The sequence below is a fragment of the Hibiscus syriacus genome, unplaced genomic scaffold (assembly GCF_006381635.1).
Source record: "Hibiscus syriacus cultivar Baekdansim isolate YM2019G1 unplaced genomic scaffold, ASM638163v2 tig00110044_pilon, whole genome shotgun sequence".
NCBI lineage: Eukaryota > Viridiplantae > Streptophyta > Magnoliopsida > Malvales > Malvaceae > Hibiscus > Hibiscus syriacus.
The window spans coordinates 274,979-288,122 of record NW_024062574.1 but is presented as its reverse complement, the minus strand read 5'-3'; the positions used below and the strand labels follow the sequence as shown (position 1 = coordinate 288,122).

Genomic DNA, 13,144 nt, shown 5'->3' with positions numbered 1-13,144 from the left:
GTTTAAATTTACAGGAACATTGGAACATCGTGTTACACCATGGACTGAAAAAAAGATAACGAAACGTGTTGTGAAGTCAACGTCATGGAGAGTTGAACCATGTTCAAACACTTTGTTTCAAGTACTGGATAATAACTTAAATGGGCTAGTCGATCTAAATGCAAAGACGTGTAGTTGTATGAAATGGCAAACATCTGGTTATCCGTGTGGCCATGTTATAAAAGTTGCTCTTCATTTAAACCAAGATGATTCAAGCGCATACGCTATGGATTGCTACACTACAGAAGTTTATCGACAGACTTATGCCGAGATTGTCTACCCTATTCCACATCCTTCTGAGTGGGACATACCAGATGACTTACAAACAGTTTTGCCACCAGCCATGGACAGAAGGCTACCTGGCCGACCAAAAAGTCACGATCGTATACCGTCTAAGGGTGAAGAGAAGAAGAGATCGACATGTAGTCGGTGCAAGGAAAGTGGTCATACAAGGTTGACATGTGGATCACCAGTGCCATCAAAATCATCTTTTCCTCTACCAAAATATGGATCCTCATCAAAATCCAAAGCTCATATGGTGTCAAGCAAAAGGCAATCATCTTTAAAATCCCAATCACAATTGGCTTCACCTTTTGGGACTGTTAACTTAGGTGATTTTTAAATGCAAACGTTGTATTATGTGGATTTTATGTGTGAACTTTTAACATATATTAGTGACTTAATGACTCAGGCCAACCATTTTGACTTAACCAACTCTTGTTATTCAGTTGTTATCACTATTAGGCATGCATTTGACTATCGCAACACGGAAATTACAATCGCAACGAGAGAATCGCAATGCGAAATGAAAATCCCAACATGAAAATCGCAATGCGGAAATGAAAATCGCAACGAGAGAATCGCAATGCGAAATGAAAATCGCAATGCGAAATGAAAATCGCAACGAGAGAATCGCAATGCGAAATGAAAATCGCAATGCGAAATTAAAATCGCAACGAGAGAATCGCAATGCGAAATGAAAATCGCATTGCGATTCTCTCGTTGCGATTTTCATTTCCGCATTGCGATTTTCATTTCGCATTGCGATTCTCTCGTTGCGATTTTCATTTCGCATTGCGATTTTCATTTCGCATTGCGATAGTCATTTTTGCCTTCAACATAATGCAGATTGAAATCAACAAAATCAACCATTACATTTCAATCAATTAAACAAGCACAAATAAGAATTATGTTCGCATCAATTACACAAATCAACTTTTACAAATCATCTTTTACAAATCAATTAAACAATCAAAAAATAAGCAATAATTCTTATTTCCGATCATCTACTATTGAATCAACTTTTACAAATCAATTAAACAATCAAAAACAATCAATTAAACTATTGAATCAACTTTTGCAGCCATACATCATTTTCACGCAGTTCACTTCTGAGATTAACCTGCAGAAACCAAACATTTGCTCAAACAACACTTTCTACACATCTAAAACCTACAAACAGCAAATTATTGAATTCTAGGTACTTAACCAAACATTTTCAAACCAAAAGTATATAAACTTACCAATTGTTTATGGACATTTTTATAACGCGGATGCAGGTAGGCAGCGTCTCGTATATATCGATTTAGCCATATAAGGCCGAAACCACAAGCCTACTGCAGCTCTATCTCTATCGGTGGGAGGTAGATACTTGATGCTTCCCGTCGTCAAACGCTCCAACGCCAAGCATACGAGAGGACCACAATCTCCTCTGGCTCCGCTCGTTTGTTGTGGCGCGGTCTCGTCTCTAATAACTGTAATATTGAGCTTCTTTGGCTTCTTGTTTCCAGAACGAGTCCAATAATTGATCGCATCCAAGAATTTAGCCAAATGAGAGCTCCATCCCTTAATAACATCTCTTAAATCAGCCAATGATATGTAATTTATCATGCTGTCATACACTATTGTCTTAAGGGATGGGAGCTGAAGCTCGACGAGAATCCAATGTTTACGTTCCAAAACAGGGATAAACACTTGCAATTATAAGTAATAATTCATTCATTTGCGCACTTATTTCATAAAACCTTTAAACTCAATCTAAAATAAATACTAACCTTATCGACCTCCCACCATGCAGGATAAAGTTTAGCTTGTCCATTGCCCAAATCAAATGATTCATCTCGTGCATTCTTCAAGTGAACGGCGTGAAAAGACGTCGGCATAATTGTATATCGTATATTTTTATTTTTCTTAAGTTTTCTTATTATTAGAAGACGTGTCACCCACGCATCGATATGCTGTTTTACAAAAAAAGACATATATTAGTGACTTACATAAATTTAAAAAAAAAATTAATCAAATTGAAATATAAGAAAAATATAAGACTTACCCCCCCATCGAAATAGCCATTGTCTTCGACCCCTAATAATACGCCCCACCAAGACCGATCAAGCAACAAATAGATATCATCGGTGAGCTTGCATATGTCAGTGAAACACCCCTGGCTCCGCTCATGTAGATAAAAATCAACAGCGGTCTTAGCCCAAAAGGTGTTATCCAGAATTGTGTCCGGTAGTTGTTCCCTCTCCTCTTCAGATACCGGTATGGTACTGGCCGGTAACTCATACGAGAGCCAACTTGAATCCATCATGTCCGACACGTCAGAGGGTTTCTCAAGAAGCCTACATATGACGCCATGTGAATCGGGCTCTTGAATGGTGGGAGGGACCTCTTCAATGATGACAGTGGCCTCTTGATCGGTGGGAGGGGACTCTCGAGGAATGATAGGGGGGGCCTCTTCAACGATAGGAGTGGACTCTTGAGGGATGACAGGCGAGTCGGGCTTCTTCTTGCGGTCTCTTCGCACTATTGGGGTGTACGGAGACTTAATAGCACGTGCACGCTGTCTGATGCGTGAACTCCGTCGTGCAAGCATAACCCGACGTAAAGCATCCACTCTATCGGGCCGCTAAATAATTAAATACAAAAATCAGTAAATAAACAGACATGATATTTAAACAGTGAAAACAAAGACAAATATGTTTCAAACTTGCATTGTATTCACCCAAGTCATTATTCTATCATAGTTCACAAAATGCATCAGATAACAAAGAAAAATATGTTTCAAACTAATACCCTGAAGTTAGTATTTGTCTTTGTTTTGTCTATTGGATGAAGTAATGCAATCCATTCAAGTTTCAATTTGCAGAAGAAGAAATAGTTTACTTTTGCAACACGAAACTTAAAATCGCAACGCGAAACCAAAATCGCAACGCGAAATGAAAATCGCAACGACAGAATCGCAATGCGAAATGAAAATCGCAACGAAAGAATCGCAACGCGAAATGAAAATCGCAATGCGATTTTGGTTTCGCGTTGTGATCTTGTCGTTGCGATTTTGGTTTCGCGTTGCGATTCTGTCGTTGCGATTTTCATTTCGCGTTGCGATTTTGGTTTCGCGTTGCGATTTTAAGTTTCGTGTTGCGAAAGTAAACTATTTCTTCTTCTGCAAATTGAAACTTGAATGGATTGCATTACTTCAACCAAAAGACAAAACAAAGACAAATACTATTTCACAGTGTTAAAGAATACACAGTTTAGCAGAATTGGCAGCAACCGAACAAATTTACTTTCAACCAAAAGACAAAACAAAGACAAATACTATTTCACAGTGTTAAAGAATACACAGTTTAGCAGAATTGGCAGCAACCGAACAAATTTACTTTCAACCAAAAGACAAAACAAAGACAAATACTATTTCACAGTGTTAAAGAATACACAGTTTAGCAGAATTGGCAGCAACCGAACAAATTTACTTTCAACCAAAAGACAAAACAAAGACAAATACTATTTCACAGTGTTAAAGAATACACAGTTTAGCAGAATTGGCAGCAACCGAACAAATTTACTTTCAACCAAAAGACAAAACAAAGACAAATACTATTTCACAGTGTTAAAGAATACACAGTTTAGCAGAATTGGCAGCAACCGAATAAATTTACTAAGCAATCTAAGTGAAATGGCTAATCTAAGTGAAATTACGAGTAAATTTATCATTAAGTTAAATATGGAAAATCTTAAACTTACCTCGTTGCGTAGAGTATGAACCTCATTTTGCAACGATACTATCATCTCACGTAGAGCGGCAACCTCACCACGTAAAGTTGACACCTCCACACGCCATGCACCATCGTTATCGCGTAGAGTACCGATCTCCTCACGCAAGGCATTGACCTCATCACGTAACTCCCTTGACTCATCCCGTGGAGGTGGAGGTGGAGAACAGGGAGATAGGAGTCGTGGCATCTTTGCCGGTCGCCTATCATGAGGTGATGGTGGAGAAGAGGCTCGATGATGTGACGGGATAGGTGATGGCTCTCGTTCTAGAGGTGTATAGTCGGGTCGATCGGGTGATGGCTCTAGGTGAGGTGATGGCTCTCGAATTGGAGGAAGTGGATGCTGCTCATCATCCGTGCCATCAAAAAAACTCTGACTAGCTTGCCACCAATCAGTGGCAAGCTCTTCCTCCGTGGGTGTCAGTCTTTGTAATGGAATGTTGGCCTCCTAAAATATAAAAACTCAAACAAAGTTAAACGTCTACTATTAATAACTTGTTTATATATTATATGAAAGTATTTGTGTTAACTTACATTATTTATTGTCGCATATGGTATTAAGTCTTCCCAATCCAACAGAGTTTTCCTCTTCCAGGAAATAGCCCTGGGAATATCATTTGACGTTTTTATTGCATATGTACGCATGCTGGGGAAAGCCTCGAATATCCAAATCTACAAACAATATAATAACAAAATTAGTAATTGTTAAATAATTAATTATAATTTTAGAAACATTATATAGAAATTCTTACCTTAAAGGCCCAAACAAAGCCTGACAAAGTGTATTTGGACCCATCGCCCCGCAAACTTTTGCGGTCATCAAAGGCAGACGACAACTTAGTCCAGGTAGCTTTCCATATATACGAACCCCACGGAAACAGATTCCATGCATTCAGGTCCTCTACCAATATTATTAGCTCCCGATGAATAGGTTGTCTGGCCTCTCTGCCTAAAAAGCCGGCATACACAAGTAGTAGAAGGCATACTCGGACAACATCGACGTCATCCATCCGAGTGAAACCAGCTTTCTTATTAAACAATTTCTTCAGGTCGTCGACATGTAGGTTCGGCTTCTCCATTGACTCATCCGGAAAAACCCGGGATAACCATGATGGGCGGGCGATATGACGAGTGTACCGGCCTACATCATCGTGTCCGAATCGTAGACCAGTGATTAAGCAGAACTCCTTCCGCCCAAAACAAGTATACGCTGGTGGAAAATGAAACCATATCTCTTCCTCACCACGTTGTATACTGTCGGGTAGATTTGATGTCATGGTCTGAAGCCATAAATGGGTCAAATTAGCATCTCCACCCGGATGCTGTACTCTCAGCCATGGCCCGAAGCAGGTTTCCTCAAACAATTGTCTTTGAGCAGGTGAAAGCTTCGAAGCAATTGTAGTGGCCAGGCTGACTTTATTTCTCAAGGTCAATTGAGCCGAAAAAATTTCTACAAAAACAATAAACATACCAAGTTAGATATACCAAAAACTACACTGTGAAGATATACCAAAAACAATAAACATAAAAAGTAGTAGTTTATTCTTGAAACTAAAATTTGCAACACTGTTTTGTCTTTTGGTTGAAATGAAAATCGCAACGAGAGAATCGCAACGAGAAAATCGCAACGCGAAATGAAAATCGCAACGAGAGAATCGCAACGCGAAATGAAAATCGCAATGCGATTTTGGTTTCGCGTTGCGATTCTCTCGTTGCGATTTTTATTTCGCGTTGCGATTCTCTCGTTGCGATTTTCATTTATCTCGTTGCGACAATCATTCTCTCGTTGCGATTTTCATTTATCTCGTTGCGACTCTTCTGCAAATTGAAACTTGAATGGATTGCATTACTTCAACCAAAAGACAGAACAAAGACAAAGACAAATACTAACTTGAAAATCGCAACGAGAGAATAGCAACGCGAAATGAAAATCGCAACGACAATCGTAACGCGAAATGAAATCTAAGTGAAATGGTTAATCTATTATTGAAATGACCAGTAAACTTATCATCAGTTTCAATATGAAAAACCTACAATAATGCAAACATTTCAAAATAAAAATAATTAAAAAAACTAACCCTCGGAGGTTGATTTTCCATTTCTGAATATTGTGAGGGATTTCTGACCGTGAATGGTTGTGAGGGATTTCGCCGGAGATGGGGACGGATTTCTTCGCCGTAGAGAGTGAGAGATGGAGATGGGACTGAGTTGTGATTTTAGGTTTTAGGTTATGAGTTGCGATTACGGGATTTTGTCTTAATATTCGTTTTTGTAATTTGAAAATAAAATACGCGTAGCGATTATAATGGCGCTTTAAATATCGCGTTGCGATTTACGGATACGCGTTGCGATTTTATGTATTATCGTTGCGATTTACGGATACGCGTTGCGATATACGGATACGCATTGCGATTTACCCATACGCATTGCGATTTACGGATACACGTTGCGATTTACGGATACGCGTTGCGATTTATGTGTTCGCGTTGCGATTTTCATATTCGCGTTGCGATTTTGGAAAATCGCAATGCGAATTTGTACTATCGCATTGCGATTTTCAAGAATCGCGTTGCGATTTTGGAAACTGATTTGCGATTCTGGGGATCGCGTTGCGATTTTTATTTCGCGTTGCGATTTTGTTGGTCATTTTGGCAAATCCAAAAAAAGTTGGTTAAAATCGTATATTATAAGGCATTTTTGGTCACTGAGGCGATTTTCTCTAATAATAATACACAGACTAATGAATCCATCATTAGCCTAAACCATTGGTTAATGATCGTGAGTTACATTGACTAGCAATCAAAAGTATAAAGTATTAGCATTATGGAAAACCCTAGTTTTCTTTTTATTAGTGTGTCATTTATCCTTTTTTTAGTCTTTGTCGATCGACGACGACGACGACGACATCATTTTTAATGTTAGTTATTGATCGTCCGTATTTTTATTGTCTTTTTTATATTGTATATTTATTTTCTTCTATTTTATGATTTTCAATAAGCTTGTTGGTATGGCACGTCATATGTCTTTATAGTATATTTTCTTATGTTTTTTTATATGCTTTTGAATATTTGGTCATTTTTTTCTTTATCTTTTTCTAAGGGTTGATTTGATATCATTACGACTGATCAAGATGACGTTTTTATGATATCTTGTTGATCTTCCCTGCTTTGAACCCTCATATTAGACTTGGATACTCGATTTGCGTTTGTGAATAGCTTTTCACATCGCTCGAATATAATTTGAGGTTTGTGAATATCAGATCTGTTTGAATCTATTTTTATAATTATGTGTTTAATTTACGATTGCGATTCTAAATCTTTATTGTAATTTAGAAATATTTACTATTTTGAATAAAATTAGTTGCTTCTATAAAAAAAATTAGCATTATGGTAATCAAACATATGGTTTAGTTATGCTAATTCATACAATTATATTTAGGGTAAAGTATATAAATGGTCAATCGGCTATAGAGTATTGTTTTATTAAGTCTTATAATTATTATAAGTTACAAAATGATCCCTGACTATAGGGTATTACTTTATTGAGTCTCCAACTCTTAAAAGTTATAAAATGATCCACCCACTATAGGGTATTGCTTTAATGAGTCCATCAACTATTAATAGTTACAAAATGGTCACCTGACTATTCATTGTGTTCCAAACTCGTCCTTTTTCGTTAAAAAATTCATTCCAGTATGAGTTGGACGTTAACATATTGATTGGGATATGATACAATATGGACCAAAAATCTCAAACGACTATCATATCCCAGTCAGCAGGTTAATGTCCAATTCAAACTACTATCAAATTTTTAACGAAAAATGATGAGTTTAAAACGCAATGAATAGTCGGGTGATTATTTTGTAACTTTAAATAAGTTGGGGACTTAAAAAAGCAATGTCCTATAGTTAGGGCATCATTTTACAACTTTTAACAATAGAAGGACTTAATACAAAATACTCTATAGTCGAATGACCATTTATGTACTTTATACTTATATCTAATGGTCAAATTTGAATCCAATTATTGCAATTAATCTTTGTTCATCTTCTTTATATAAGAAAAGAAGGGTTAAGATGAGGGGTTTGTAATAAGGCATGTGATCCCATTCTATTCCCTCCACCTCACGTCTTTATTTTTTCTTATGAATTTTATAATTAATTCTGATCGAACTATAGATGGATTCATGGGATATTAAGAAACGTGGTCGTATCTTAATAAATTTTAAAATTCTATATAATTTATATCTTTTATATTTTTTGTGTGAGATAAATTCTTTTAATATTCAATAGTTCAAGTATGACATCCGTAAAATTAATAAAAACAAATTTTATAATTTTAAGGATTTATTTAAGTATTTAAAGTATTTTTTTATCAAAATAAGTATCTAAAGTTATCGTTTTAATTAAAATAGATGCCTAAAGTATATTTTAGTTACAATAGATACCTAAAGTATTCAATTTTTTTATACAAATATCTAAAGTATTCTTTAACTAATGTTACATGTCAATTTTTTATAACTTAAATGAAAAAGTTTGAATAATTTAAATATATATTTTGATATAAAATACTTTAAGTATCTATTTTGATTAAAAAATAAATTTTGATATTTATTTTGATTAGAAAATACTTTAAATACTTAGATAAAAAAAAGTAAAATATACTTTAAATGATTATTTTTTATATAAGCCTAATTGTAACAACCAAGAATTGAGAAGGGGAAAGAAGTTTGAGTGGACTGAATCGTTATCCCTAATAATTCTAATTTTGGGTCTGGATCAACTGTTTTCTTCTTTCATAAACCCTTTTTGAATTTGATTCTCAACATCCAGTCGTGAAGTCCTCACATGGCCGCTGCCTCAGAAATACCTGACACCCAAAACCAATGGGAATTCAGCTGGTGTTTTTCTTCTTGCTCTCAAAATTCCATCTATTTTCCTTTGGTTACTTTGTAAAGTGACATACTTCACTTTACCATTTGTTTTCTGGGTTTCCAATTATTATTATTTTTCTCTTGAAACTCTGAAGTCAACCGTAATGTCTCTAAAAACGATCTTCTTTTACCTATATGCAGTGATTTGGAGGTAGATTTTGAGTCCGAAGAGAATGCTTCAATAGTCTATGCTGCATTGGGTGTTGATAAAGAGGTAGTTTTTAACTTTCAATGATATCATGGTCGTATACATGATTTTATAAAATTTTAAGGGTCAAAAATAAATTATCAGAAAAATATGAGAGTTTGAAATTTCCAAGGAGCGACTGCCCCGTCAGTCCCCTCAGTCCATCCGGAATGATATTGAATCCCTTTTTTATGAGAATGATTGTAATTGTTTTGAGCATATTTTGGATTTGGTTCATTTTGTAATGCAGTTGCAACCAGATAAAGTGAAGAGGCAAATGTCAATCTCTGATGGGAAACTTTCAGTGTAACCACTTGTTACTCTGCCTTCTTTGGTTCCAACAAAATGTTTTCCTTTGGATAATTGCTTTCAAATTCATCTTTCATGGGAATTGCATGGATGACATCCTATATTACTATGTTACCAGACATATTTGGATATAGTGTTGGGAAGAATGTTGAAAATTTTGCGAGCATGCCCGTTTTAGACACATACCCGTATTGGACGGTCGCTTCGAATCCAAGAAACATAGTGTTATCTTTTTGTTTTGGTGAATGGTGACACCTTAATCTCGAGGTTTAGGCATTAGAGTTTGGGATGTGTGAGGTGATGGGAAATGCTTCTCTCTTGTTGCATGATCCAACAAATGATATCCTAAATGTGGGTGGATGGTAGTAATCTGTTACTCGGACTTGGGTTCGAGTATCATATAGGGGTTTGTTTATTATATGGATCTGTTTGAATTTATCTATGTTTTCCATGTACTTGGTAAGTCCTCGGAGGACCATATCCTGGTGTCTGAATATGCGTTGGACAACGGTACATGAAGCAAAGTGAACAATCTGAGCAACATAGGGTGCTATAATATTTTACTCCGTTTCCTGAAATGATTCTGATTTTGAATGCTTTATTCCTTTTAATGCCATTTCCTAACTGCAAACTTTGTAAATAATCAGGCACTTTGAAGCAGTCGAAGCAAGGTTTCTCCGTGCATCGTTTTCAGCTTTTGCTGATGTACTCACACTCGCCACGAAAACCATTGAAGAACTCGAGCCAGAAATGGTATTGTAATGTCTGATTATCGCAATCTTACTCTAAATGCCGAGTGATTCCGGCATCGATGTATTCTTTTGCGTTTTTGGGTGTACTCTGTCTTTGTATTCTTAATGATATATGTGGAATTTTAGCCAGCTTCTAGCACATTATCATTTTCTTGCAGGTTCTTCCTTGTGTATGTTGATCAGCTTTAAAAATGTGGACCTATTACTAAGCTATGCCTAATTATTCTCTTTAATGTTATCGAGACTTCATTTTCCTTATCCGTGTTTGACACTTGTGTTCGATACGTATTTAGCTACGAGCGTATCCATTCAATATTTAAAACCAGAAAAGATCGACATTGATCGATCTTTTCTTCGACATATATGCTGTCTTAAAAGGCAACCAGGGACGATTTAAAACTCTGAGACTGATGCTAGTTTAGCAGTGAGTAGGGATGCCAACAGGTTTTGCTTGTCTCCCGAATCTATTGACCCAGATTTTATTTAATACTTAAGTCCTCAACACCAACTCGAAAAAATTAAACCAAATATATATAATAAAAATATATTAAAGATAGTTATAAATGTATAGCTTCATCCTTGAAGTTCTCTTTTCTCAATATTCATCCAAATAAGTATATAGCATCTCATCTTTCTTTGATTTCCGACGACTAAGCAATGCTTTGAGAAGCCTCTTACTTTTGCCCGGAGACTGATCGATGTCTCTGTGGATATCTTTCTCCGATTGAAGACGCATTGAAGCTGATTTTCGAGGCTCTGATGGATACTAACAGCAAAAGTCAAAACTCATTATAAAAGATATATATATATATATATAACGAATAACATATCATATCATAAGCAGAGTTAGCACTGCGTGACTTGAGCAATTCTTCATTGTCAGATTAGTTAATTCTTATATGCTCACCCGCTGCATTGCGCTGGCTGAAATCGGAGTAGTCGATCGGCTCTTATTTGGGGTGTTGGGCCTGCTAACGGAAACAGACCGTAAAAGCGGAAACCGATGTGGCAGTTCTGTTTGCTTCTCTGATCATGCATGTAAACATCATCAATGAGTTCATAACTTATGAAGTGAAAGGGAAAAAAGTATCCAAACCTTGTTCTTTCTTTGGCATGGTGTTCGTAAAAGAAAAGACGGGGGATTGTTGCGGAGGCCGTGGAGAAGGTGACGGGGAATGCCCTTTTCTGCAAATGCCAATTGAATAAGTATTGGATTAAGTAGCCATGGTTTACCAATTCATTGCACTAGAAATGTAACGTTTGTTAGCCTATACCCGACCAACATTGGGGTTTCCGTGACTGAAGATGTTGGGGATTGTCGGATCGTAGAGCGGACAGCTTAGAATAAACCATTACAAGTAGGAAGCTACATTAGAATCTTGTCCGAATCCAGTATATAAGAACTGACACTAAAGGATAGAGTGATCAACTACCATTCCTTAACTGATGCCAGTCATCTTCATCGTCCAGGCCACATCCTACTAATTTCGACTTCGTTCGGTTAACACCGTTGATCGTCTCTCCGACTGAAAATTTCAATAAAAGACTTAATAATTGCTAAAAATGTGAGAAAAAGAAGGATGAAGATCACGAATAACAGAGAAGGGTAGCTTGCCTGGCAAGATGTACCGTTTATGGTACTTGGGCGTATGAACGACTAGTGACTGTTGGCAAATCCCTTCACGGTCGATATAGTCTCGGCATGTCCGTAGTCTCTATAATACCACATTTGGAACTCAAACTCGAGTCCGAGTAACATATACTATTTCACAAAGTTCTGAAAACAATCCGATCTTACCTGTTCGATGCAAGATACCCGGAGCTCTGTTCCAGAAGTCGCTTTGACTTTTTCGTGCAGAAGGTCGTTAACCTTGATTGTCATTGATCCCAAATGATCTATTGTGTTCACAAGAGCTTTGATGGTATAATCTTTCAATGTTTGGACCACCCTGCACATATATGAAAATCTTAGTCATTAAACAACAATGTGATGAACAAAAGTAAAAAGCAAATACAAAACTCCGAATGGAACTCACATTTGCTTTTGATCATCATTGGTGTAGGTAACCTCAAAATATTCAGCTGCTGAGTAGAGCTGCGTTCTCAGATTTTTCAAGTCCTGAAATAAAGTAGCGGTTGGAAAACTCGGGTGTGAATGCCGGATTTCAAGTATCATTTTTCTCGAACTCGTTTCGGATGAATACTACAAGGAGAATGATTGATTAGGAATGTAGAAATGCAAGCACTAACAGTACCTTGAGACTTTCAGAGAACAACAAGCTTTGCTGCATAGGAACTTCATTGGAATTCGACGTGTCTCGAGACATCGACATTGCAGCAGCATTAGCCGTTAACTCTGTCAAGAAGATTAGACTTGTCTTCCCACTTGTTGTGCAGCTGAACTTTCAGGTACCGTTTAAATAACCTTAGAACCCGATGCTGTTACAACGCACAAGGAATCGTGATCCGTAAAAATACATCTCGTGCTGATAATGTGAATACTTATACGTCGAAATCAAATGGTGTATCAGTCGTGGGAATTCATGGTTACCATGATTGTCTGCATCTTTTTAGAGTCAAACATAAAATTTGTGACCCCAGATTCACATAACATGTCATGGACTGACTGCATTTGCAATGCAATATTTAAATAAAAGCTTCCGATGTGGGATCTTGGAGAATTCTGACAGATCCAGAGTAACCATTTGATTAGAAAACTTGTCTATTTGTTCACAACAGATCTCTATCTGATTCAGATAATTTACTGACCAAACTCTTCTGTTTTGTCCATTAGTATTCGACTCCATTGCTTAAATCAAACTTCTTTGTTATAGGTTCATGGTATCCTGATAAAATGGAACCCAACACTT

At 36.7% G+C, this 13,144-nt stretch overlaps 2 protein-coding genes across 2 annotated transcripts; one reads left to right on the top strand and one right to left on the bottom strand.

The window, feature by feature from the left end:
- Window positions 1-8,887: 8,887 nt before the first annotated feature.
- LOC120213702 lies at window positions 8,888-10,396 on the top strand. Its single transcript, XM_039211764.1, has 4 exons — window positions 8,888-8,993; window positions 9,168-9,240; window positions 9,464-9,519; window positions 10,170-10,396. Exons 1-4 carry the CDS (start codon window positions 8,941-8,943, stop codon window positions 10,282-10,284), a joined length of 297 nt encoding a protein of 98 aa, XP_039067695.1. The 5' UTR covers window positions 8,888-8,940; the 3' UTR covers window positions 10,285-10,396.
- A 382-nt stretch (window positions 10,397-10,778) lies between these two features.
- LOC120213704 (protein ABIL2-like) lies at window positions 10,779-12,645 on the bottom strand. The gene is made up of 9 exons (XM_039211766.1): window positions 12,530-12,645; window positions 12,311-12,393; window positions 12,073-12,223; window positions 11,890-11,989; window positions 11,708-11,800; window positions 11,549-11,612; window positions 11,371-11,459; window positions 11,182-11,300; window positions 10,779-11,040 (listed from the first exon to the last, which is right to left on the bottom strand). The coding sequence occupies exons 1-9, from the start codon at window positions 12,605-12,607 to the stop codon at window positions 10,870-10,872; spliced, it is 948 nt and encodes a 315-aa protein (XP_039067697.1). The 5' UTR covers window positions 12,608-12,645; the 3' UTR covers window positions 10,779-10,869.
- Window positions 12,646-13,144: the final 499 nt, after the last annotated feature.